This window comes from Parambassis ranga, chromosome 4, assembly GCF_900634625.1.
Source record: "Parambassis ranga chromosome 4, fParRan2.1, whole genome shotgun sequence".
Lineage (NCBI taxonomy): Eukaryota > Metazoa > Chordata > Actinopteri > Ambassidae > Parambassis > Parambassis ranga.
In genome coordinates, this window is record NC_041025.1 from 4,445,793 (window position 1) to 4,473,606 (window position 27,814).

General features: G+C 41.5%; 3 protein-coding genes across 4 annotated transcripts; 1 reads left to right on the plus strand and 2 right to left on the minus strand.

Annotated features, from left to right (window-relative positions):
- podn (podocan) lies at window positions 1-12,021 on the minus strand. Of its 2 annotated transcripts, XM_028404393.1 has the most exons (12): window positions 11,893-12,021; window positions 11,554-11,613; window positions 6,719-7,006; window positions 6,527-6,620; window positions 5,498-5,562; window positions 4,360-4,469; window positions 4,112-4,268; window positions 3,902-4,017; window positions 3,488-3,701; window positions 2,975-3,418; window positions 2,442-2,590; window positions 1-1,260 (listed from the first exon to the last, which is right to left on the minus strand). In XM_028404393.1, the coding sequence occupies exons 3-12, from the start codon at window positions 6,986-6,988 to the stop codon at window positions 1,104-1,106; spliced, it is 1,776 nt and encodes a 591-aa protein (XP_028260194.1). In that variant the 5' UTR covers window positions 6,989-7,006; window positions 11,554-11,613; window positions 11,893-12,021; the 3' UTR covers window positions 1-1,103. The 2 variants fall into 2 exon arrangements, with proteins under 2 accessions (XP_028260194.1, XP_028260193.1); XM_028404392.1 differs by lacking the exon at window positions 11,893-12,021 and having other exon boundaries at window positions 11,554-11,871.
- Window positions 12,022-16,022: 4,001 nt separating this feature from the next.
- Window positions 16,023-21,358, minus strand: scp2b (sterol carrier protein 2b). Its single transcript, XM_028402856.1, has 5 exons — window positions 21,091-21,358; window positions 19,935-20,025; window positions 18,270-18,399; window positions 18,021-18,100; window positions 16,023-16,602 (listed from the first exon to the last, which is right to left on the minus strand). The coding sequence occupies exons 1-5, from the start codon at window positions 21,111-21,113 to the stop codon at window positions 16,507-16,509; spliced, it is 420 nt and encodes a 139-aa protein (XP_028258657.1). The 5' UTR covers window positions 21,114-21,358; the 3' UTR covers window positions 16,023-16,506.
- A 2,706-nt stretch (window positions 21,359-24,064) lies between these two features.
- Window positions 24,065-27,812, plus strand: cpt2 (carnitine palmitoyltransferase 2). Its single transcript, XM_028404384.1, has 5 exons — window positions 24,065-24,632; window positions 24,892-24,972; window positions 25,054-25,160; window positions 25,247-26,551; window positions 26,925-27,812. Exons 1-5 carry the CDS (start codon window positions 24,451-24,453, stop codon window positions 27,251-27,253), a joined length of 2,004 nt encoding a protein of 667 aa, XP_028260185.1. The 5' UTR covers window positions 24,065-24,450; the 3' UTR covers window positions 27,254-27,812.
- Window positions 27,813-27,814: the final 2 nt, after the last annotated feature.

A 27,814-nucleotide genomic window follows, 5' to 3' on the forward strand; every position in this document is an offset into this window, starting at 1 on the left:
TCATCTTCAGCCTTTTGAATAATTTATTGCTGTTCAATGACTCTACACTGTTTGTGACAATACAATACTGTTATATGTAAACATTGTGGCATTGTGTTCATAGCAAGAGATGAGCGTATGCATACAAAAATATTGTTGTTCTCTTTATAAAACAGGAGTGGACTGATGTAGCAGAGTGAAGCTTCTTGTACTATATGCTGAAAAAGGCGTTTATGTTACGTGACAAAATAATGACAGAAAAACAATCATGTCGGTATTTAAAGATGCCCAGTGGAGACTTGGACGTCTGAATAACAGGTGGCTGTGATGCATCTAAAAAATAAAAAATGAAAATTTGATGGCTGGAGAGTAAACACAACATTTGATTGAAGAAGGCTGAGGAAGGGAATGCCTTTAACACATTCGTTAGACCTCAGAGAGGTGTTATAGTCTAAACAGATTTTTAGAAAGCTGCAGGAATGCATTTGATCTGTATCTTATTTAGAGATGTGGACTCTGATTTGTTTAAGATACTGACAAAACAAAGTAAATAATGTGTAAAACAAAAAAGAAAAAGGTGTGTTGCAGACTAAAAGAATTCTGTTATTTAACACATGTGGGGTGAATTTGACCTTAAAGTCAAAAACAATCACCTACAACAATGGGTTTCTAATGGAGATGCTGAATAAATGGAGATGCTGAATAAAATTGAGAGTAATCATTTTGGCATGGACTATTGTTAAAAAAATGAGTGCATATGAAACAATGGCACTGAAATACAGGCCTATTTTAGAGTATTTGTTGCTGTAATGAATCAGTCAATGGGTTTTGGATGGATGTCAGCTTATGTTACCACTCTTCGTTTTAAAAACAACAATCAATTCACAGTATTTCTAGTAAAATTACTTTTTTTTTGATGAGGCAGCCATTTACAAAATGACAGTTATGACACTCATTACATTCTTGGTATCTTTTCAGGAAAAAGCTCAGATATAAAGATATACACTTCTAACCAGCCCATAAAATGGAAAGTAAAGCAAAACATCATCTGGTATCCGGCACCAGGAACATGTGACTCCACACACGACATGACTAAGTCCAATGTTAGTTTAATAAAATGTATTTTATGTTTCCTGCTCCTTCTTCGTCACCGTCTCACCATCCAGCTCCTCTTTTTTAAAAGGAAGGTCGGCGCTTCCTGTGCCGATGTCCAGGGCTTGCAGGTTGGACAGATGAGCGAATGAACTCTTGTCCACAGCGTCCTTTGAGAGGCGGTTGAACCTTAAAGCGGGGGGGGGGGGGGGGGGGGGGGGGGGGAGGACATGATAGAGTTTATATTTATATCCTTAATTAGTTTGGCCTTTCAGAGGATTAAGAAAACTGAAGATGCATTCTGGGACCATCTGCTGGGCATGTCTGCCGCTCTCATGTTCTGAATCAGCACAAGCATCAAAGCACTTCTGAAAACACTTAAACTCATACTTGCGTCGATCAGTGAAAACGCTTGCACATGTTGTCTGTGAACTTTAACAATTATTGCCATAGTTAGAAATGAACAAACACACAAATCCACCTTCCACAGATGCATGCATTCCAGTGACTCAGGCCGATGACTCTCAGCTGTGATGTGGCAGCAGCTGATGAGCCCATCAGACAGAAGGGGTCAAGGCTCTGTAAACATGAGTGTATAGCTGCTTGGCTTAGGTCAGGCTGAAAACAGCAGGACAAAAGCCTTGGCAGCGCATGTCCAAAACCACTTTACTCTTGCCTGACTGCTGCTTTCAGCTGCAAGGCTTGCTTGTGGTGTAAGATTGCAATGTGGGATAAACCAAAGTGGAAAATTTGCTGAATGCACACAAGTCGAAGGAGATGGAGAGATTAGAGGCCACAGGGCAGTGCTGCAAAATAAGTCAGGGGAAATGTGGCTGATTAGTAACAGAGCAGAGCAGGAGAATGAGGCATGATCTGATTCACGCAACACTCAAGCTATACTGAGATGTTTTGTTGTTGTTTTAATAACTTGGATGTATGTAGCAAAGCAAGCTTTTCACTCTACACCTGATTACTGATTTCTAAAGCAATTCTAGCTAGATTGATTATGGTGATGATAGATGCCAGGTTGTCTAATGCAGCACTCTGTCTCTCTGCCTCTGGACACAGAAGTCCTTACATAGATTGGAGGGATGCATTCATTCATTTTCCACGCTCACAAACATCATCTGTTCTTATTTCCCAAAATCCTCTAATGGTCTAATTCCTAAAGGTTTTCAGTTCAAAAAAGAACTTTTTGTCTTCCTCAATAGCTAGTGGAGGATGTACACATGTTAGCATAACAAACAGCATCTACAGGGAGGAGCAGTCTATCCTACCAAAAGTAAGTAGTTGTGGTGATGAATAAAGAGAAATGAAAATTACTTATGATCCAATAACTCCACTCTCCAGGGGGTTTGTCTGTCCCTTACCGTAGGAAGAGGCCCTTGATGTTTGGAGTCCCTTCAAAAGCCGAAGCAGGAACAGTGGAGATGCGGTTACTTTGCAGGTAAAGGTACTCTAGAGACTCCGGCAGGTCAGAGGGGATGTGTGAAAGCTGGTTGCTGGACAAATCTAAGGTCTAAGATTGCAGAATAGAGTATAAATAATCAACATACTAGAATTTTATTAAACAATACGCAATGCATGAATGAAATCGCCTTGTTCCACTGCAAGGAGGTTACTGAAGTTACTGTTGGTGAAGTCATTATAGGTCAATCAGATGTGTCAGTAAGCACATGCTCAGTTGTCTGTCGGGAATGGGAAAAACAACATGTGATAGAAAGAAGTAAATAAGACAGACTGAAATTAGGATTCATTTTATTCCTACATTTAAAATGGGTCATAGTCTATGTTTGGAACCATACAGATGGAACAAATTTAAGCCCTGCCCACACCACAGGAGAAACCAATCCATCACTCTCTATTAACAGTACATGTCAAAGTGTAATGATCTGTCACTTACTGTCAGTGCTCCAAGCTCCATCCAGGCTCCTTGGTAGATTGAGTTCAGTTTCAGCTGGTTATCACTCAGGATCAGCTTCTGTAGCTTTTCCATTCCTGACAGTGCACCATCTGGTATGGATGTGAGCTGATTGTTTTTGATTTTAAGCATGTGCAGACTGCGAGGCAGACCCAGGGGCATCGACTGAAGCCTGTTTCCTGACAGGTCCAGGGTTTCCAGTATGCGTAGCTTCCTGAAAGCTTCTCTGTGCACTTTAGAACTGGTCAGCCTGTTGTAACTGAGGTTGAGTTCCGTCAGGGTGTACAGCAAGGACAGGTCGTTTCGGCCGATTTCGGAAATAGAGTTGTGAAGCAACATTATGGTCTTGGCTCGCCGGGGCAGGCCCCTGGGAACACGCTCCAGCAGGTTGTTGTACATGTGGAGAGTGTGCAGCTTCTTCAAGCCCTAAAGCACATGCAAAGTTAGGATTCAAAAGTTGATTAGCAAAAGATCCACAGTTACAAAGGAACAAACCTGGAAGGCAGCTGGGTGGATAGAGCGGGAGCGGAGCTTGTTATTGTGGAGGAGTAAGTACTCAAGGTTTTTGACAGAAGTGAGTGCGTCTCCAGGGATGCTGCGGATAGAGTTCTTCTCCAGGTGCAGAAGCACTAGATTGCGAGGCAGCCCCCTGGGAACAATGCTTATGTTGTTATTTGACAAATCCAGGCACTCCAGGCTGCTCAGTTGGCTGTAGAGAGAGGGGAAGAGGAAGTCATCCAAACAATTCTCTGAATCTGTACAATGTGTTTTATTCAGAACATTCAAGTTGCTCTTAATCGGTACACATTGAGAGCTCACAAACACATGCAAAATCAAGGTTTCCACTTTTCACATTTGATAATGCCATCAAGATGGTGTTGCTGTCTTATCAGTGAGGATTTTTTCCACCTGAAAGTCTCATTGTCCATGCCTTCATTGCTGAGAACGTTGTTCTGGAGATACAGCTCTCTGAGGTTCGACAACTTGTCAAAGGCTCCTGCTGGGATTTTCTCAAGCTTGTTATTCTGAAACAAGTACAAGAAACAGAAGGATGTCACTTAGCTTATATCGAAGAACGCTCAGAAATGTCTACATTCCAATTACAGTGTGGTTCCAGACCTTCAGATGAAGCCGGTACAGAGAGGAGGGCAGGTTCCTGGGGACAACCCGCAGGAGGTTGCTGGACATGGTGAGGATCTCCACGTTGTTAGAGGCATTGAACATGTGATCAGGAAGTCCTGCATCAGTCAACTTGTTGTTATGGAGATACACAGACCTGGAGGCACATGAACATCATGGTGCATGTGTTAATGGACTAAACTCCAGGAACCAGGGGAATTTAAATACCCACACATACATAATCATACCTGAGTTTTTCCTTATGGCCAAATGTATATGGAAAGATCCTTGAAAGCTGATTAGCGGCAAAATCAGCGCTAACCAGCGAGGAGGGAAGGAACTTTGGTGCCATGGTGAGCTACATACATCAGGAAAGAGGCAAGACAAAGCATTATTATAAGCAATTAATTAGTAAAATTGCATAAACCTGTTCTATTTTAGTTTCAACCACACCCCAGGAGCTCCAGAGATAACAATGTCTTATAATCAGCCAATGAGAGGGGCTGACCGTGAGGCAGGTAAGGCAGGGAGCCGACTCCCGTTACCCTAAACACAAACTTTTCTGAAAAAAGTGGCAGCAGGTCCACAACTTCATGAAACAGTTTGTGGCCAATCGCCTTTATGACCTATAGCTACATACATATATTTTAATTAGTTGCAACTGCAACTATACACCAAACACCATTCTAGTCATTCTGTCACAATTAATTAATTAATTAATTAAATAATTTTAATAAAAAAAAACTAACAAATAGTGGTAATCCATCAACTATTTTTGAAAAAATAAAATAAAATAAAATAAAATAAAATAAAATAAAATAAAATAAAATAAAATAAAATAAAATAAAATAAAATAAATTGTGTTTTGGTGTCTCACAGATTTCCTGACTTCAGTCATTGGTGCTAAAAGTAGCTTTACATTGTACCAAATAACAGAGGAAATTGGAGAAGCACTGCTGAGATTAGATGTTCATTTAGTGCTCTCTCCTTTATAACATGGTTGGTGGATTAAAGCAGCATGGGTGTCTTTGAGGCTTAGTGAGCACTTAAAAATCCTTTATTCTTCCATCCTGTTTGCCTATTCATCCCTGTGAAGGCACAAACAAATCTGTCTATCCCTTCTCTCTCCAAAAAGGTCAGTAACATTTTAGCTCAGACCAGCTGGCACAGCCATACTGGAAGTGACTACAAGCATAAGCTCAGTGACTGTACGAGGGGAGGCTGCCACCTCTCCCATCCAGCTGACACTCTGTCAGGAAATCAGAGCGAAGCTAGGCACAAACAAAACAGACGAGTAAAGGAACATTCCACATTCCACTCTTGCTCTCATGTGAGCAAGAGTCAAGGTAATGAGATGTACATTCAATAGTGTGATGAGTTACTCACCTTGTTATTTGCCAAGTATAAATAGGCAAGCTCTTCAAGCATCTCAAAGCCTTCATCTTCAAGGCCTGTGAAAAACAATTCACTGCACATATCAAAGCTGTCTGTCTCAAAGAAACCTTATAACACTTACACAGCATTATGTCGATGAAATACTGAAATACTGAAATGATATCACTGAGTTTACAAACACTACTTACAGTAGCCTATGTACAAGTAGAAATTTTGTATCATTTTGTTAAAGCAGATTAAGAGGCCCGTGCTCAAAAACCAGCCAACCAGCCCAGTGCTCACATTTTCCCCACAACATAAATTGGGCTATCTGGATAACAAACAAGACCGAAGAGACTGCTTCAACTGCCCGGAATCATCAAAGGTTGTATGAATACCATGCAAGGCATTTTTTAGTTATTAGTAAGCATTTTTGGCATTGAGTGATTTGTATTGGCAGCCTGTCACAGTGGCAGAAGGGAACAGTTTTCCGGGTAAAATCTGTTTGATGTTACTGAAACAAACCACGATCTTTCCAGAGCTACTAATCCTGTTGTTTAATGCTTAACCTTAAACAGTAGATTTTAATGCCTATGCCCAACCACAAGTGAAAATAAAACTTTACTGAGAGCGAAAACAAAACAGTCAGGTGTTAAAGCAACAGTGTGTGTGCCTCCTTACATGGACATTTCTTTGGCTACATTGTTCTGATATATAAATCACCAATGTTCTGTTTTGGCTGCATCAAATAACACACAGGTGGCTTAAAATGCATACAGACATTCACAGCGTGTAAATGTCTTGAAGAGTTGTGTGTTACACAATGGCATGGTATCACATTTGCCAACTACAGTTTCCCCTCGGCCTCTGTGTGCCGGTTCCAAACATGACTCAATCCCCATGAACCTCCGTGTTAAAATGTTTACAGCAGAAATAAAGATATTTACAGCCTTGTGGTCTCTGTCGATAAGTTCCATTTTTATACAACTCACTGATTTTAATTAGACTAAAGATCTTTCACAGTTAAGGGCCGCTGGTTACCATCTGAGGTGAGCCAGTTATTCTGAAGGTTCAGAGTCTCAAGCTGATGCAGATGGGAAATGTGCTCCGCTGTTATCTCCTCGATCTTGTTGTTCTAAGCACCAGGGGACAAAACAGACCGTAAACACAACGCTGGATCAGAGTTTCTCAGCCCACTCACACAATGTGGTTTATGTGTGTTGCATGACAGACCTGCAGTGACAGCTGGCGGGTTTTGTCAGACAGTTTGGCGGGAAATTCAATCAGGTTCACTCCGGCGCAGTCCACTGTTCCCTCTGCTGTACAGGAGCAGTCTGCGGGACATTCTATCTGCTCGGATCTTGTCACCACGGTTGTGTTGCCAGAGTCCTTTACCAGCTCTTTCTCTTCCTGTGGTTCCACAGGGGTCTGGCAATGCACCAACACCCAAGCCAAGACCAGGACACATAGGGCCCGCAGGATGGAATGCTTGAGAAAGGCCATGTCCAATGCTGAGCTCTCCTGTTGCACAAGCACATGGACAGCAAAGTGAAAACAGTGGATCACAGTGTATTTTAGGCGAAATAGTTGTCAGTTCACACACATCAAGCAGACCTTTTTTGGCCTCTTAATAAATGCAAGCACCTTATTAACTCTCTTTTATACACTCACCACCACCTCTAGAGGCAATGGAACTCCTAGCATTACTAGACATAGAGCACAACCTGTCCAGGTCCTGCAGAGGACACATGGCGGTCTATACATGCACATACGTGGTGCTTTGTGCTAAATGTTATGCTCAGCATGCTAACATGTCCACAGTGATGGACTCCATGTTCACAGACTCTGCTATCTCTTTAATCCCAACACTGCATATGCCAGGTGTAGTATGCCTAAAGTGACAGGATGTTTTCCTGTAAGTATGCCAGAAAAATATGCCCCTTCCTGTCTAATCTGACCCACAGTCCTCTAGAGCATGTACAAGACAGCACTCAAGGAATAACAGAAAAGCTCTGAGCTTTGATAATGGCATTTTTGGATCTCTGATTTATTCAATGCAGCACCAACCACTTTATTCAGAATAGTTCTTACAATGCATGCAAAACTATGTAGCCTCCCTTTTTGGAGGACAGATGTGATACACTCTCAAAATATAAAGTAGAAATATGTGATTCAGATTGCAGCCAATGAGAAACTGCTGTTGTATATTTACCATGTGCACACCATCTCATTTTTGCATGGTAGCATTGCTAATAGGTGTGCTAACAAGCATCATTTTAAACTACACTGCTCAAAAAAATAAAGGGAACACTAAAATAACACCTCCTAGATCTCTATTAATGAATTATTCCAGTCAAAAATCTTCATTCAAAACATAGTGAAATACGTTAAGAACAAAATAACATAAAAATGATCAATGTAAATTAAATTTATTATCCAATGGAGGCGTGGATTTGGAACCATACTCAAAATAAAAGTGGAAAATCACATTATAGGCTGATCCGACTTGAGTGGAAATGCCTCAAGACAAGTCAGAATGAGGCTCAGTAGTGCGTGTGGCCTCCACGTGCCTGTATGACCTCCCTACAACGCCTGGGCATGTTCCTGATGAGGCGGCGGATGTTCTCCTGAGGGATCTCCTCCCAGACCTGTCAGGTACCTAATAGCATTCAGGGTACCTCTGGCTAGCACATGGAGGGCTGTGCGACCTCCAAAGAAATGCCTCCCCACACCATTACTGACCCACCACTAAACCGGTCATGTTACAGGCAGCAGAACATTCTCCACAGTGTCTCCAGACTCTGTCACGTCTGTCACATGTGCTCAGTGTGAACCTGCTCCCATCCATGAAGAGCACAGGGCACCAATGGTGAATCTGCCAATCTTGGCGTTTTCTGCAAATGCCAATCACCCTGCATGGTGTTGGACATCGGGCCCTCATACCACCCTCATGGAGTCTGTTTCTAACAGTTTGAGCAGAAACATGCATATCAGTGGCCTGCTGGAGGTCATGTTGCAGGGCTCTGGCAGTGCTCCTCCTGCTCCTCCTTGCACAAAGGAGAAGGTAGCAGACCTGCTGCTGGGTTGTTGCCCTCCTACGGCCCCCTCCACGTCTCCTGGTGTACTGGCCTGTCTCCTGGTATCTCCTCCATGCTCTGGACACTGTGCTGACAGACACAGCAAACCTTCTTGCCACAGCTCTCATTGATGTGCCATCCTGGATGAGCTGCACTACCTGAGCAGCTTGTGTGGGTTGTAGACACCGCCTCATGCTACCTCTAGGGGTGAGAGCACTGATAAAATGCAAAAGTGATCAAACATCAGGCAGAAAGGATGAGAGCAGAGAAATGGTCTGTGGTCAGCACCTGCAGAACCTCTCCTTTATAGGGCTGTCTTGATAACTGCCTCTCATTTCCACCTGTTGTCTGTTCCATTTGCACAACAGCAGCTGAAACTGATTCACAATCAGTGTTGATCCTAACTGGACAGGCTGATTTCACAGAAGTGTGACTGACTTGGAGTTACATTGTGTTCTTTAAGGCCCCGTTCACACTGGGGAAAAAATGTGGCTTAAGCAGGATTTGGCCGCATCCAGATCAATCCAGATGTGTTTTTTTCCGAGTGTGAACACCTCCAATCCAGCTGAATCCAGTTTGATTTCAAGCCGGCTAGATCCACCCTCGAGAGGTGGATCTAGCAGGATTGGCTCAAATGTGGCTCAGGTGTGAACGCAAATGTGGCTAGCAATCCGGCTTGCCACATTATTAGCCATATTACGAGGCGCCACCTAGTGGTTTGGAGAACAGCAAACACGCTGGATGAAGCCGGATTGAGTGCGGACACAACTGTGTGCTAGCCAGATTTGAAAATAGGTCTGAACGCATCCAGCTTAAAGGCTGTCTGGGCTCAATCCTACTCTAGCTGGAATGACTTTCTCCAGTGTGAACGGGGCCTAGGTGTTTTATACCATATATCATTCTGTATAGAGGGGGCACTGCTTCAGGTAGAGTGCTGCAGCTGGAATTCTTGCGGGTCTCAGACAATAATCTCTAAAAGTTGGCTCTGTGCTAAACACTGAACAACAAACAAAAAGCCGTCTCTGTTCAAAAAGATTTATTAAAAAAGATTTAACCAATAAAACTTTTTAATATATGCCTTTTTGAAGGCACTGCAGCTCTGAACATGCACATGTCAAAGCTGAGGTTATAAAAACGAGTAAGCTGGAGGCATTTTGTGAGAAAAGCATTTCAAGCAAGTTGAAGCAGAACATATTGCTGTTTGATTGTGTATTTCCTGTGTTTAACACCTCTTGGCTTTGAGCACAGAAGTTACCTCAGCCTTAAACTGGAAATTGCGTCAAAGTCAACAGTAAATGAGGAGGTGGGACACCAACTTATTCAAGCTGTGCATGTGTTTTTAAAGGGCCACTGCTAACATACTTCCAAATCCAAATATGAGTCAGGAGGAGCACTATTACAAAGTATGTAAAACTGTGTGTGCACAGTTTAGTTATAGGTATATAGTTAAATCTATCATTGCACAAATAGCATGTTAAAAACTCAGGTGTGTAACCCAGTGTATGAGGTTCTGGGTCTACATTGTGGCTTTGGACAACCTAATTCCTGGTTCATTTTTAAAAGCACATGGAAGTCCATTAATGATTCAAGGCAACTCCAAGTAGCATCTCAAGTATCTGCAGTTTCTCCATAACTGTGTAAGTCAACAATTTTCACTGTTTCCCAAATGTCAAGTGGGGGTGGCAGAAGTGACCCCCATTCTCTCAGTTTGAGACCCTTGGTTTAAGATGGTTTAGGGGGAAAAATTAGGAATTAGGTCAGCTGGCTAGTTATTTCTGATACATATTACAAATTAGTAAGATGACTGTATGTGTGGTATAGGCTGCTTTTTATGAAACCAAGGAGGGATGTCGCAGGAGGTTTGACCATCTCTGTTTATAGTCCGCAGGATAAAAAGGAAAGTAGGGGTGGGGGGGTATGTTCTGCCTCAGCGCCTCTTCTGCAAACTACAAGCTCCAAATAATATGTTTTTGGCCAACCTGGACATTTGCATCTCTTATCTTCCTTTGACAAAAAAGCCAATGGGATTTGTGACAGACAACAGGTTATGACATTTACAGGTGTTGTTCAGCAGGATCATCACTAATAAACACCACTTCATCATTTGTCTTAATCACCAGAAGTAAAGCCAGTCTTACAGTGAACTACAACACAATCCTATGACTGCAATTTCAAGTCAATCAATTAACCAAAGCAAGTAAAGACTAACACAAACTCTCAACACAACCTTCATGTTGCTACAGGCAATAGCAGAGAGGGCCCTGCCCTCACACTCTGCCCCAGTGTGATGACGGCACCTGGAGAGCAGACACACAAGCCACAGGGCTATGGCCACATGTTAGAGCAGCAGGGTAAAAAAAAAAAAAAAAACCATGTCTGGAAAGTGAGTGTTGTTTACACACCAGGCTGACAACTTCACCCCTCATCAACTGCAAGCTGTCATTTAAAAAGAAAGAATGACTAGCATCAGCCATAGCAGCTTGAGCTCTGCCATTTGACCACAGGACAAACTTTGGGTACAGGTTAAATAGAGTGGCATGAATGTTTTCAATTTTCTGAGAACAAGGTCAGCGTATCTATTTGATGCTTGCGTCCGGGTGAAGCCAGGAAATAAAAGCACTTTAAATCATCTCCACTGATGTAGACAGAAGTACCCTAGCTGGACATTCAAGGCAGCTCTCAGACTGCCAAAGGGACTGCTTCAAGCACACACACACACACACACAGAACCTCCAGACTGCAGCATGCATTTACCCACAGTAAATTCACTTACTGTTCAGTGTCATCCAAGAACCAAAAAAACATCATCAGAGAGGAGGTCAGAGCCACCATTAAGTTATAGCTCAGACAAAGATCATCATCTTTTCTTTTTGCTCTTTTTCAGCTCAGGAAGCCAAAATCGTCACACATGGATGCTGACACTTAAAACTTCATGTAACATAACAGCCACCCATTAAACATGCAGCAGTAAAGTCTACAACTGTACTTTACCTCCTCCGAAGACTGTTAGCTGAAACGCAGCTGAAGCCTGACGTCCAGTCCAAACACAGGCTGTCCCATAGCAGGCGTGGAGTCACACAGTCACACCAGATACCCGCCAGATGTGTGAGGGAAGTGGGAGTAGGAGAGGGAAAGTTAGTAGAAAGGAAGGCAGGGAGTGAGTAGGAGAGACAGCTCTGACCTGACGGAGAGCCAAAAACGCAAATTCTTCCCTTTTTTTCCTCATGTTTTTTCCCATAGTGTTCCATTTTTTTTCTCTCCCAGTTTAAATGTAAAGACCATAAGATTCAACAATCTGTTTCACCCAAGATAATAACTGTACTGTAAAACCTGGTCTGTGGTGTAACTGCAGTCCACTTCTTCAGGGAGTCCGAGATCTAGATGCTAAACCAGCTTTAAAAATTCAATTGCAACACGCTGTGAGAACACTTTTATTTGGGAGGCAGACAGATGAGTCGTTCAACACTGAATTAAGAAGCAGAGCCTGCCAAAAGAGGGCCAACAGGATATGATCTAAGCCCACTCCCCATTTGTGTGAACATCTGCTGCCATTATGATACATTGAAATGAACATTAAATGTAGTTTTTGGGATGATATAACAGTTCTGCTTCTGATGTAAAACACATCAGAAGTGTGATCAGAAGTGTGTGTCTGTGTGTGTGTGTGTGTGCTCAGGTTCTGTAAGCTGTCATTCTTAGTGCTGGAAACAAATGCTGGTTGTTTGATGATGCTGCATAATCATAGGTATTCATGGCCTCTGGAGACACACGGGGAACAGTTGCAGCATTTAAGTTTTTTATTTTTTTCATCATCAGGAGTGGTTCTGGCTTGGTCAGTGATGACAAAGGAGCAATCATCATAAAAACAGCAGGGACGCACAAACAACAAGAGTGGAGAGCTGCTTGAGACCAGTGTTGTGGGTAACATTGTAGATACTTAAATAACTAGAGGAAGCATTATCCATAACCTGCTACTCAGATACATTTTTCTATATTTTTCTACATATTTCCTTCCTGTCGGGCGGTAGTGTTTACTATCGCGTTGCAATTGGACTGGCAAGGCTCTCTTGTGTCCATTTAATGGTACGCTTTATTAACAAACATATGAAAAAGAACTGTTAGAACGTACTGTCACTGCCAAGATAAGTCAAGAGGTGATGAAAAAAAGATGTTACCCATTTGTGAGGAGACACCTGTGGCTCCTTAAAAAACATATTTGTGTGCTTATTTGATTGTTGCCTTAATAACCACAATTGTTTGTCCATTTTCTATTATTAAGGCAGCTTTGAGTGATCTAATGACAGCTGGCAAGCCCGCTCGCATTCGCAGGAGAAATGTCAGTCAAAGGGGAGCAGAAGTTTAGCTGATGGAAAAACTTTTAAATAAGTTGGCTCAGATCATTTGAAGCCACTTCCTGAAGCGCAGTCAGGGACTGCATGAAAGGGTAACTCGGCTTTTATCCATGTCACTTGCTTTCAATCCCTCATCAGGAACAGCTTCAGTCTCCACACTTCAGTTTTTGGAATCCACAGTAAGTGTGTGACGTCAATCAGACAGAAGAGAAGAAAAGTGAGAAACAATCACTTTTCTTGTAAACTGTCGAGCAATTTTTCATGTTTTTAAATTTTTCACTCTCAGAGTGTGTGATTTACAAAGAGCTCTTCTCCACAGATCCTTACTATTATATTCCTAGTTTGAAGCTTGAAATTTAAAACCATCTGGACCACATACATTTTTTTTTGTAGAAAATAAATCTACTTCTTATTTGTCCTGGAACTGCAGACAAGAATGAAGACAGTGATGAATGTTTGTACTGGGACAAAAGATGTTGGTTCTCCTGTGGGTAATATTGTAAGTCAGACACGCCTGATGAGCTGCTGTTTACAGGCAGAGAAACAGAGGCAGACCTCTCCTAAAACTTTAAAAACACATCTCTTATCCATGCTCATGTTATTACTCATCGTGTTATTTGGCAGGCTGTTTTCTACCGATGGGATCTGGTGGCTTTTAAAGGAGTTTTCATTTTAGCGGAACATGTTCAGACAACTTTCTCCAAACAATGGCCCTCCCAACAGATCGGCTCTGTTGTGAAGAAGCTGCAGGTGCTTCAGTTTCCCGTCATTCTGCAGGACAATGCACAGAGGAGCAGGGGTCATACGTGCAATCAGAGGTGACTGATAGGATTCACGTTTTCACACTTGTGTCTGTTTGTGTAGCTGTCAGTGCGACATTTTAACGGAGTGCTGAGCGATGAACCAAAAGGAGGGCGGGTCTGTGCGCATAGCGGCCAATTGATTTTCATATCTCAGTTTCCAGCTGTGGAATGTTCTTTCTCAATTTTGTGTTTACTTTCTATTTATTTGTGTGTGTGTGTGTTTTCTGGTTGATACCCCAAAGTTGTTCTCACTAGACGCTCACAGCCAACAAATCATATTGTTCAGTCAGCAGAGGGACTGCTGTGTATTTCAGATGCCTCTTTTGAGAAGGCAAACACACTAAACACTAAACATACTGCTTACAATAACTTCCCACTCATGACCTAGAAAAAAAAAGTCAATCGAAACAGAAAAAGCAAAAATCGAGAAAGAATATTTCCACATTTTTCCCATTAACATGAAAACTGGGTTCATTTTGATTTTAGGTTTTTATGGTCAAACCATAAATCAGGAAACCATCACTATGTGTTTATTTAGACAAGAACACAAACACCTCACCAGGAGTTTGAGAAGAAATTAAGAGAAGAAGATTCAAGTGTGGACTCCTGATAAGGATGAAACTTCATTAACTCATTTGTTGCCACTGTGATGTTTGCATGATAATATCTTGTTTCCAAACACAGCTAGGATCATCGGCTAATTAATCTACAAGAGGAATCTCTTGTCCACAGGACATTGTATTTTGAATCCAAGTCCCACCCAGTGTGTGTGTGTGTGTGTGTGTGTGTGTGTGTGTGTGTGTGTGGTTTTTTTTTGCTGCTCCAATTTGCCCAACTTATCTTCTGCTTGTTTTGAACAAACTCCAGAGTTTTGGGAAACATATGACACAGCAGATAATTATTTCCCTGGAAAGTAATGGCTTGTATAAACGCTGAACCACTGCTGTGTTGTTGTTGTTGTTGCACAAGGCACACGAAATAGCAAACATTTTTATCCATGTCACGGTCACAGTGACAGCAGAGCAAGCATGCACATCATCATGCTGATTAAGACCTGAACAGCTGCACATCTATAAAAGAAACCGATGGAGCTGAACTTTAGTACCACACATTCCTACAAATCCCATAATGCAATGGACTACAGAACTGTCCTTTATTGTTGCCCCCAATTAAGTACAGATAACTTACTTATAACAGACCTACAGAAGACAAGTCACCACTGCTACAAAGAACCTTTCAACCAATCAGCAACCAACTTTGTCATTAGTAAGAAGTGGCATTTTAGCATGCTAAAATGCGAGCCATGGTCCACACCTGTGTAGAATAGCAAGAGAGGGGGATGTAGAGTCAAAGTCATGTCATTCAGCCTGCATGGTGATCTGCCAGATAAACTTTATATTCCTACATGGTGCCTGTTGTGAGAAGCAAAACAAACAGGCTGTTCTGTTTTAAGCTAAAAACAAACCCACATCCCCCCATGGATCACACTGAATCACCTGAATCTAGCTGACAATGTAGGGATCAGAGATGGTTTGTTTTTTTTTTGTCTCAGCAACTGAGCTACAAATGCATCAGCTAGGCTTGCTCACCTTGTTTTGTACTGTCATAAATACAAAAGCTTCTATGTTTACATCTGTAAGGTGCTACTTTCTATCACGGGTAGAGCAGTGGATACATGTAAAATGCAGTACTCCACAAATGTGCATTAAGGTTTGATGAAAATTGCACCACATTGTAATGAGTATCCAAAATAACCTCTGGTGTGACTGTAGAGTAAGACCCAGAAATCTACAAGAGCAGAGCCAAAGCTGCAGTGGAATCTGGGTCAGAGCTAGTTAACAGATTTGTCTTTTAGCCATGCTCCTCCGTGTACAAAGGAAAAACTACCGCGTGGCAGTCTGGAAGCGGGTTACTGCAGTGTTTGGAAAAGCACTGCGTCCTCCAAAAAAGGAAGCAAAGCCAGAACGCTGCACACTGACTTCAAAGTACTGTCATATCTGAACAGAGGGCCTCTAAAACTGTACTTTTAATATCTGCTTTATTTCACTGAGTGAGGATTGAAAGCTGGCCAGTATTTCCATTCTAACATCCATAAACTTAATGTTACGTTCTGATCATAAAAGCAGCCACGGTCTTAAACAGAAAAACATGTTGTTAAATCTTATTTTATGTGCCATTTCACAGATAAACTCTTCTGGATTTTTATGTGTGTAAAATTATTCTAAACATGAAGTCGCTGGCAGCAGTCAAAGGGTGTGTGCCGAGTACAAACACAGTTTAAAAAAAAAAAAATGATAGACCCGTGTGAGACCACCCAGCTATTTATTTAGTAGAAATCTTTAAACACAGCAGAGAATTAAAATGTTCAGCCACAGTCGAAAAACATTTCGATGTTGCTGGCTGGGAACTTTGATCTGAGAGGAGGAGGCACTTACGACTGTCCATGGTGGCGGAAAAATGACATCAATTTAGTCTACTTGAAACAAATTCAGACATAATAAAGTCAAAGATATGGTTATTAAACATTGGATTAGTATGACAAAGCACAGAGCCCCCTTCTCTATTGCAGTGGGCTCTCAGAGAGTGACCTGATTAGATAGGTAATTATTCATCCCTCTATCCTTATCCTCCACTTCTAATAGCAGGGCTGCAGGCAAATCCCCTGGTCATTCAGTGAGGAAAAGTTGTTCAGTCAGGAGACTGAAACCTGACTTGCTGCTAAATTCTTTGTGGTTTTGACTATATTCAGTGTTGAGAGGTGTAGTTACAGCTATCGCCTGCATGTCGTCTTACAGCTTGGCTTTTCCCGGCTGCAGCTGCAGGCTTTGAAGCTTCATGGCCAGGCCCATGTTCCCTGTGATCTTCAGCTTGCCCTGGAAAAATGCCTGTGAATTAAAACACACACACACACACACACGTCATCCAGATAGTTTGGAATCTGAGGCACAGAGAACTACATGCTGCTGGTTTTAAGAGTTACCGTGAGAGATTAACTCAACCCAGGGAAAAAGTGGGGCAATGGCAACAACAGCTTATGAAATATCAGAAAACCACATGGCACAGGCGCACAGTGGAGAAATGAACGGTCGGTGGACCGGAGCTAAATGAAACAGGGCGTCGCATGATGATTGTAACAATTTGACCACGTATCACAAATTGATGAACTGTTCGCCCTGTTATCGGAAGGAGAATGACAGCTTCATGCGTGTTGAAGAATTAACCCATTCTGTTTTTTTTTCTAAAATATAAAAAAAAATCTGCTATATTTCTAAATGACAAAGCAGCAGGAAGAACTGTAATGACAGTAAAAGGCCTATTGGTAGAGAGTCAATACGTCACTATTTCAAATGGCCTGACATTATGATTCACTGCTTTTTCTAATAATACATTTTAGTTTCAGAGCATGAAAAACAAGAGGGAGCAGAGACAGCAAAAGAGAAGAGACGGAGAGGTGCTGATGTGCCGTACTGTTGCAGGGACATACAGGCAGGTTGAACCCTGACAAGATGAATTATTCATCAAAGGTATCTTTATACATTCTAATAGCTAAATTTGAGTATTGGGCCATACATATAAAAGTCAGTAGAGGTTAAAATCTATTTAAAATCTCTTCCACGTAAAGTGTCTTCAAACAGACTGAAGCCCCGGCTTCTCCACATGCCGCTGTTTCACCTGTTGGATCTTCCGCTGTGAAAGATTTCTAAATGGTTGGCATTTATCTACAGTTGGTCTGGCTCATACTGCACAGAAAGCTGGCAGTGTACTGTTTACCAGCAGCGAGGAAGAATGGATTGTTCACACAAAATGGGGGCAATGCTAGAATTTTACACGTTGAATAAAGGTGCCGTTTCATCATGAACAGACTGGTTTACTTGCTGATACTGATACCTACACTTATACATAAGTCTTACTAATGTTAGAAATAAAAACAAACATTTGATGACATTTGATTATTTGGAAGATAAAATAAAAAGTATGGATATCTGATAATATGCATTGTGGATGTGTCGGTTTTTATTTTTCAATAGATGAACTTTTTTATTTTCCAACCTATGCAGAAAGTACCAGTGTGATAAGATGTTTGCATCATGCAGTACAGCTGCATGCTCTTTTATCTGGTCTCCGTGGACTCTGACACTTTCACAGGTCATTGACCTTACTGTTTTGAGGTCACCAGTTGCAGCGTATTGGCAAACTGCCGTGTGTTTGTTTTGACATCTGTCTTTCTCAGAAAAACTATTTACTGGAAGTTTTTGGACTGAACACAATGTTAACACATAGTTTTGCCTGGTTGAACACTCACCGTCTGTGGGTTCATCTTTCCTGTCATCAAGGCCAACAAATCTGTATCTGACATAGATATGGTACAATCTGCTTTCTTATCTGTAGGGCAGAGAAGCAATGATACTGTCAAACGTATAGGGGACAAATGCACATTACACAATACATTTACACATTTAAAGCAGAACTTTAAACTGTATTCACATTCGTGTTCCAGCAGTCTGTTTCCATGGACGTACGAAACAGAAAGCCCTTGTTGACACTGTCTCACCTGTATCATTGTGAACGCAGCCTTTGCCGTTCTTCACGTCCACAAACCACGTTGCCTCCTGTCCATTCGGGCCGTCCTTCACCTTGAAGGCGAACACCCCTCCGATCTTTTTCACAAACTGCTCCCCTTCCTGTGCAGACAGTTTGTATTCAGTAACCTTCTTGTTTAGTTTGACAATAAAGGAAAGTATTGAGACATTGTGAGACTTTGGGGCAGCTTAACAAAAACATTTTATTCACTATTCTACGTTCCACCTTTCAGCCTAGATAAATTAGCTGTGGGCTACTGTTGACGTAACTTGACATTATTGAAAAAATGCACTATTCACATCTCTACAAGTGTTTTGTTCTTTTCTCTCAGAGGATAGAAGCTGAGAGCAGAGAAAGACATGATACTCCACTCAGAACAGGCTTTTATGTGGAATTAACACAATTGTGCCAATATTATAATCCTAAAAAGCCATTTTAGATGTGTTTGTATCACAAAGTAACAGTTGACAGTCATTTGAACACAAGGCCAAACCACATACACTTTAAAAAAAACACACTTCGATGCACCACATAGGACAAAAAGTTCTATTGGACTAAAAACAAGTCCTCAGGACTCTCACACATTTTTAAATTAATGTACTAATACAAACACTCTACAGTTCAATATACAACAAACACAAGGCATAAACTTGGTTAAAATGGTCTGAAATATCACCCAAAATCTGCTTAAAACTGGGATTTGAAAAGAAACTGAAACATCCACTCCTCCGCTCATCACTGAAACCACAAAGTGGGACAACATATTCTCTCAGATAAGATAGAGATAAGCTCCGCAGCTAAATTTTTAAGTCTGTTTTTTTTCTGCCATATTACACCATGTTTGAAAGTTGCCAGACTGCCCCCTGCTGCTATTCCCTCACTCATGTTAAATCCCATTCATTACATAAACAGCACCGCCAGCGAGCCTAAGATGAATCTGACATGATTGAGGTCACACAAAGGTAACTACTTAAAAACAGAGTTTTTTTGGAGGAAACCATTTGTCTGATTGAGTCAACATAAGCTTGAAATTAATTTTGTGCTGTGAAATGACAGATTGGGAACTGATCCAAATGTGCCACCACGAGGCTCAAAAGGCCGAGAAACACTGAATGTGAGTGGATGGGCGGAGATAAGCTTCAGGAACTACAGATGAATACAACCAAAAATATTCAGTCTGATTTTTACAGTGCAGCTGCAACTGATGGAGTTCAGAGTCTGAGGATGAGGATGAAGAGTAAAGGTGTCATCTTATAATGCTCCTCAATCATGATACACTTGAATGAGTGAACTAGTGAGCTATTAGCTGCTAGCTAACTCCGTCCAAAATCCAGGCTGATTAACATTTAAGTAGGAACATGTGGCTGCAGTCAGGTAGTTTTATGACATTCCATTTCTGTGTCTCTAAACAGAATAACATTGATGTAAAAGCAGTCAGGACATGTTTTATTGGATGTTTCATACCGTCCTTTGTAGTAAGCTGGGACTGATCGCTGCATTCAATCACTTAAAAATGCAATGCAATAATTTCAGTAATCCAACATTTTAGGACATGTAATCTGCATTCTGTAACTGAATACTTTTTAAACGTATCCTTCCCAACACTGGTCTTAGGTCTGTCACTGAAAACACTCACCTCCTGAAGCTTCTTGTCAATTTCCTGGAACACAGCATGTGCCTTGAACCCCTCCAGTCCATCACTGGCACTGGTATTAATGGCTTGAATCCTATGACAAGGTGGTAAATGAGATGAAAACCTTAATAAATAAATAAACACCACAGACAAGTAACTGATTACACCTTCATTTATTTGTAGTAGTGCTCATTTTAGTTGATAAAGCACATGCACAAGTGGCTGTCACTCTCTAATCATCTGCATTATGTGAGCACACATTCACCGACCATGACCTTATCCAGTTGCAGGAGTAGTCAGTTGATTAGCTGCTAAGCTATGACACGTGTATAAGTTAACATTTGTTTAACAAGAAACTGGTGGATGGACATGTATGTCTGCCCTGGAACAGGACACTCACTGATACCCCATCTTCATTGTTAATGATTGAACTTACCTTTCAATAGAAATGCTACAAACCATAGAGGTTCACATAAATTGATTCATTTGTTTCGTTTGTCTTGGGTCATATTTATACAGAAATACAGATGTTTCTTAAGAGTTCATGCACCTCTGTGAATGTGCTATTATATGTGATATGCCTGACTCTCTATGATAACTAGAAGACAGGACTTTCCTTCATTTTTCTCTCTGGTAGATGAATATATTTGGTCATATTTGAGGGGAGAGCATTTTCATAAAACAGTTTTACACAATACCTTCGATAATTCCAAATTAAAAGCCCCCTGGCAATCAAAACTCTGTAAAATTACTTTTGCAGCCTGGAGCTTTAAGACTTGTTGCTCTGCTCAGCTTCCAGGATCCAAAGCAGACCAGCCAATCACTGAATAAGCTGGCATCTTACCATCAACACAATTCCTACAAAGAACGAGCAGGAATGTCAGCATCTTATTCCACCTGTGAGCTAGCTGGGGAGAAGGCTGCTCTGCAAACCCACGACAACGATTCATTTTATGCAAACAGGAGAAACTATACGAGTATCTGTGTTGCATGGATGCAAGCAAAGAAGATCGGGCAAACTAACTAAATACAGTATTGTAATACTAAATAAGTAGGACAGCCGTTTGTTTGACATTTAACCTATTTCCAAGCTAGGTGTTTAAGAACGAGCAGGGTGACCTCTGAATCATTCATATATTCATATAATCAATATTCTTACCTTGGTGTGTGTATTTCAGGCATTTTGCTATGAAACTGTGTAAGCTAGCAGCGTCTCTGGTTTCTCTGGTTTCTCTGGTTTGTCAGACCAGCAGATGTAGCTTGTACTTCGCACCGCTGTGAGCTAACGACACTTCCTTGTTTCTTCCTGCTTCTTCAGACTCGACGTGTCGATGCCAGATAGCTCAAGGGGGTCTGAGAGCGCTGAAAACAAACAGAGTCTCCTTTGTGTTTCTTTTATCTTATCTGATTTCACACTATAATTATAGGCAAAACACAACACACAAGTAAATAAGCACATCATGCTGCTGAGCTTTTGGATGTGTTGTGTTCCGCCATGCCTCACAAACACAGGTTCCATTCATCTTTTTATACTTAAGCCACACGTTTAGACTGGCTTGATTCGTATAATCCATCACAGTAAACACTAGCAGAGCTAGACTAAATCGGCTCCAAAATTCCATTACCACACAATTATACAATGTTTGCAGAAATTATGTGAGTGAGTACTGACTGTAATCAAGAAAGTCTAGTTTCTATAATTTCTTTAGAAATAAAATATAAAATATAAAGACTTTAAGTTTGGCAATGTTGAATATGCAGATTTTGTTGTCTCTGATCGGTTCTTCTTCTGGATTTTTCAATCCAGATGCAAATTTGATTTCAGCATTTTTGGCTATTATTAGAGAAAAAAGGGGGCTTTACATTGGTTCAACTTTCAATTACAAAAGTGAGGAAATTTCACTGCATGGGCTGTCGATTTATATCACAACTAGGAAATATTCCTACTTTTACAAATAAGTATTCATATTAGATGTATCCCAAGCAGGTTAATTAACACTGGTGGGCAGGTCTGCAAGGCTGGAACTATAGGTCAACATACAGAGCCAAAGATAGCTTTTGGATTTACAGAGAGAGACAATGTGTGGAGACAGCAAGACCTCAAGGGGAGAAAAATGATTGTGTTATTTTTTCTCTTGTAGTCTTGTGATTTATGAATAGAACAGATAGCCTGAGGAGAGGGGAGAAGATTGATGCAGACACACAAGAGTGGCACCTACATGAGGGAGTGTAACAGAAGAGAACAGTTTCTCAGTGGATGTGGTCTATAGTGATCTATAGCAGCATAAATGGCTCTGTGTTACCTGTGCCACCTTTAACTATCAGCTTTAGCCATTATTATGACAATGATTAACAAAAGAGGTTTTAAGTCTAATCTTAAAAGTAGATAAGGTCTGCTTCCTGAGCTGAACAATGTAGAAGTTTCCACCAATGCAGATGTGATCTACATGTTGTGGTAGACAGTATGTTTCTAAAGCATGACTTGGACCGTACAAATGTGAATGCTCTCTCTCCCTTAGCTGTCTAAACAAGTAGCATCTTTTTACAGCTATTCACGAAGAACAAATCTTATTTTAAAAGTTAATACTCTATCTCTGTCTAATAAGAACACAAAATCCCTCAGCTGCCTCAGTAAACAAGTAGCATCTCTTCACAGCTATTCATCAAGGACAAATCTCTAAGACCAGCAGCGTTTCAAGTTAGATGAGTTCTGATTTACTGATGAATCAAGAGATTTGAGGTAGTTACAGAGGTGAACGTGATCAAAATCGCATATCCATTCCACTGTGTCATGTAGGGCCTGTCGTTTTAAATTACCTTCACCCTGACTGAAAAAAATGTCATGATATTGAAAGGTGAAAGGACTGTGGCTTACAGTGATAACTGCTGGATGTCAAACAGTTGCACAGCAGTATAAAAAGCATTTTAAAGAATCGAGAATGCTGTCGCCTATATGGTATAGGCTCTGCAAAAAAAAGGTCATCAAATCATACTGGGATAATACACAAAGTACGAGAGCAAGACAGCATCAGAAAAATCTCATCAGTCTAATGGAAATGCTGAACTATGACCCTCACTGCTTTTGTAGAGCAGAGGGTGGGTGGGTGGGTGGGTGGGCTGCAGATAGTGGTGGCAGAGGTTGGTAAGTGGGGGAGGACTCAAGGCCAATATCCCACTTACAATGACTCGCTCGCTCTTCTCATTTGTCCCAAATACATAGAACACAAACCATGGGAAGCCAGGCCATGCTGCCATCTTCGCTGAACAGTTCAATAAGCGCTTGTGAATTCTTGGGCTCAGACCACACAGCCAATCACCAGGAAACCAATGCCCTCTGCTGGCAAGAAGACCACATGATGGGGAACTGAAATATCGAAACGAAACAATTCAGATTTGTCTGGAGAAAATAACATCGATTTTTTTTATATGCCTTACCACAGACTGAGCCCTGTTTCCAAGAGAGCCACTGATCAGCTGGCAGTTCTGAAGGTCACATGATTGCTTTTCTCTGTTCTCGTAGACCACCTGCCCTCTCTCAGAATCCATTACAGAGGTCACTAAAAGTACACTCACAATAACACACAGAAATAAACCAGGTTTAGATCTCTAAACTAGCATCACCTATTTGTTTAGCCCGCATAACTAATTTGTGTATTTTTGTGTTGGCTGCAATTAATTTATTATTACAAAAAATACAATACAATTTATTTTGTTACTAGTAAATGACAACTCTTTATGAAGAAAAAACATGTAACATGTAATACAATGTAATGAAAACAGAAATGTTATGCATATAAACAATAAGTCAACTAGAAAGGGCATTTACCGAAGAAAATGCAAATTGCTGCAGCTGAAGCATTGCTTTGAACGCTGATGTGAAGGATTGCTCTGAATTGCTGGAGAATCTGCAATCTATAATTTATAACAATATAATTAAACAAAAACTATAATTTGTTGAAAAAAAGTTGACCCGGAATGTCCTCTGTGAGATGAACATTTTGATAGTTGAATAGTATGCTGAAGATACGCTGCGCCAAAAAAAGTACGGAAGAATAAGAAAGAAGAGATAGAAGAAGAAGAAAGAGATTGCCTAGCAACAATCAAACTAATAATGTAGTCTTTTACGTGTTTGAGCTCTGTCGGCCACTGTACCGTCACGTGACCCGCTTTACCTGTTATATTTCCTGTTGTCAATTCCGTCATTATTTTTTTATCCGACGTTTTGTTTAACTTTCATTAAATCGCGTCGCGTTATGTACGATAGGCAAATTGGATAAAAGTCGTATAAGTGCTAAACGCATACAATAGTCAAGCTAATTTGTCGGCTGCTAATGTTAGCTTGTTAGCTATTGCCTTCACTTACACAGACAGCTGGATGTTCCTAAAAGAAACAGGACAGGGTTCGGTCTGTGGCAGCTAGCCGTGGCGCTTCCTCTCGTTCTGGCACATATATTCAGCCACCTGGTGTTATTTTACGTCGATAAAACCCTTACAGGTATTCATTTTACTAACTAGAGCCATGGCCAGTCAGCTTTCCCTACAGCGCGTCTCCACTGTGTGGAAGTCTGGGAGTTTAATTCATTTAACAAGTTCCGCAGTGGGGATCCATGCTCGACGGTACAGCAGCAAAAAAGGCTCCTCATCGGAGTATCTGCACCAAAGTGTCGTCCCGTCGATGCATTACCAGAAGAGTTTACCTAGGTAAGGAGGTGAAATATTTGTCAAGAGGTCTTTTAATGTTAACCCACACACACTTGTTCCTATTTATTTAGTTAATATAAAACTGCACCACACTGAACGTGTCCAGTGGCTCTACTAGTGTGTTCTGAATTTTAAAAGGTTATACATTGAGCTTAGAAATGAATATAGGTAAAAGGGCAAGTTAATTTAAGCTAAGTGACCACTAGGGGGCAGTGACCTAACAGAAGGTCACCTGTATTGATGTTCTTCTACTGCTCAGACTGCCTATACCAAAACTGGAGGAAACCATCAGGAGGTATTTGGCTGCCCAGAGGCCTTTGCTGACAGATGACCAGTTCAGGTAAGATTTAACAAAGACTTTTCATTTCCTGTTTTGTTGCATGACACTTTTCCTTCAATCATCTTTGTCATATTCCTGCAGAACAACCGAGAAACATGCACAGGATTTTCAGAATGGTGTGGGGAAACAGCTACATGAGGAACTTGTGGCTCAGGACAAAAGCAATAAGCACACAAGCTACATCTCAGGTAAATGTCCTATTGATGACCAATCTGCAGCTATCAAGTACTTTAACCAGTAAATCAGATTTAAAAAAAAACTTCTTTTCTCCTAGGGCCGTGGTTTGATATGTACCTCTCTGCACGTGATTCTGTGGTGCTGAATTTCAACCCCTTCATGTCCTTTAACCCTGACCCAAAGCCTGAATACAATGACCAGCTGGTGCGGGCGACCAATATGGTGTGTTCAGCAGTGCGTTTTATGAAAACGCTGCGAGCCAGCTTACTGGAGCCTGAAGTTTTCCACCTGAATCCAGCTAAAAGTGACACAGACAGTTTCAAAAACTTGATCCGCTGGGTCCCGTCTTCACTGTCTTGGTATGGAGCCTATATGGTGAATGCCTACCCCCTGGACATGTCTCAGTACTTTCGTCTCTTTAACTCAACTCGTGTTCCCAAGAGAGGACGGGATGAGCTCTTCACTGATGAGAAAGCCCGACATCTGATAGTCATGAGGAAGGGCAACATGTATGCGTTTGACATTGTAGACAGGGATGGGAATTTAGTGAAGCCTGCAGAGATTCAGTCCCACCTGAAGTACATCTTGTCTGACTCGACACCAGCGCCTGACTTCCCACTGGGTGTCTTGACCAGTGAGAACAGGGATGTTTGGGCCGGGCTGAGGGAAAAGCTGATAGCTGCTGGAAATGCAGAGGATTTACAGATCGTTGACAGCGCCCTGTTCTGTCTGTGCCTGGATGATGAGAGCATGCAGAATCATATCCAGATCTCCCACAACATGCTGCACGGTGATGGCTGTAACCGCTGGTATGACAAGTCCTTCAGCATCATCCTGACCAAAGACGGACAGGCAGCTATTAATTTCGAGCACTCCTGGGGTGATGGAGTAGCAGTGCTCCGCTTTCAGAATGAGATCTTTAAAGACACAACAGAGAAGCCGCTGGTTCACCCAGGATCTGCTGCTGCCCCCATGGATTCAGCCTCTGCCGTGCGAAGACTGCACTTCAACCTGGACAGTGAGCTGAAGAACGGCATCAAAAAAGCAAAGGAGACCTTTGACTCAGCTGTGTCAAAACTCACCATTGATGCCATGGAGTTCAAGAAGGGTGGGAAGGAGCAGTTGAAGAAGAGCAAGCTGAGTCCAGATGCTGTAGCCCAGCTGGCTTTTCAGATGGGGTTCCTGAGGCAGTATGGGCAAACAGTAGCCACATATGAGTCCTGCAGCACCGCAGCCTTCAAGCACGGTCGTACAGAGACCATCCGACCTGCCACTATACACACCAAGCAGTGCTCTCATGCTTTTGTTTGCGAGCCAGGAAAACACAGCGTGGAGCAGCTGAGAGCCATGCTCCATGAGTGTTCAAAGTATCATGGGCAGCTCACCAGGGAAGCGGCTATGGGTGTGTATGACACGTGATTATGTCTACTTGGAAGACCAAGAGCTATTCTGAGCAGTATTTTCAGATGATAAAAGATAAACACAAAGATAAGATAAGATAAGATAAGATAAGATAAGATAAGATAAGATAAGATAAAAGCTGTACAATTTAGAGTAACCTTCTTTCCAATATTTTTCTTAATGCACTATATTTACTTTCTGTGAAGCACATGAAAATTATATTGCTTTATCCTGTGTTTAAATTACCCCGGTTCTGTTTGTTTAAACAGAATGTTTGATAATGAGTCATAACAGGGAATGGATGAGTCATTTTGAAAGCACCATCTCATATAATACATTTTAACAATATATACGACCTCTCCTCTTTTTCTCAGGTCAAGGTTTTGACCGTCACCTGTTTGCCATGAGATACCTGGCCAACTCTAAGGGCCAAGCCCTGCACAGCCTGTACACAGACCCAGCTTATGCCACCATCAACCACAACATCCTCTCTACCAGCACCCTCACCAGTCCCGCTGTCAGCCTCGGTGGCTTTGCCCCTGTGGTGCCTGACGGGTTTGGCGTTGGCTACGGCGTCCATGATGACTGGATCGGATGCAACGTGTCCAGCTACCCGGCTCGCAATGTCCACGAGTTCTTGCAGTGTGTCCACAAGTCTTTAGAGGACATTTTCACTGTTCTAGAAGGCAAATCACTAAACTAAAAAAATGAAGAGAAGACAGTGTAGTTTTAGTCACAGCTCTAACTAACTCAAATGTGCAGAAATGAAGAGGTAATGTTTTGTACTTACAGGAATCACAATATGTTGAATTTCTGTAATTAATCTATCATGTTCATCTATTTTGAGGCACTGATGTGAAAGTGAAGAAAACAATGCTTCTATTGTGAACCCTTCAAAATGGACGTTAGCCATAAACATTATTTATTAATGTAAGTAAAACTACATTAAACAAGTTTCTACTTCCAGTAAGTCCTAGTCAACACACTGATGTTTGTGGCCAACTTTCACGTGTCATTTCTGACAGCAGTGTACTGTATGCTTGTGAAGAGCATAAACAGCAAAGACGCCTAGTTCTGGTCATATTATTCATGCAGTAGCAGATAGTTTACAGACAGATGCTGTGCCTTATCAAAATGATGTGAAGCTCAACCACAGCATTTACACAGTAATACAGCCTATTTAATTTATCAGTACTGTTTGTTAATTACAGCCTTCTTGTTGTGGTTGAATGTATTTTGAAATAAAACATAATTATACCAATCG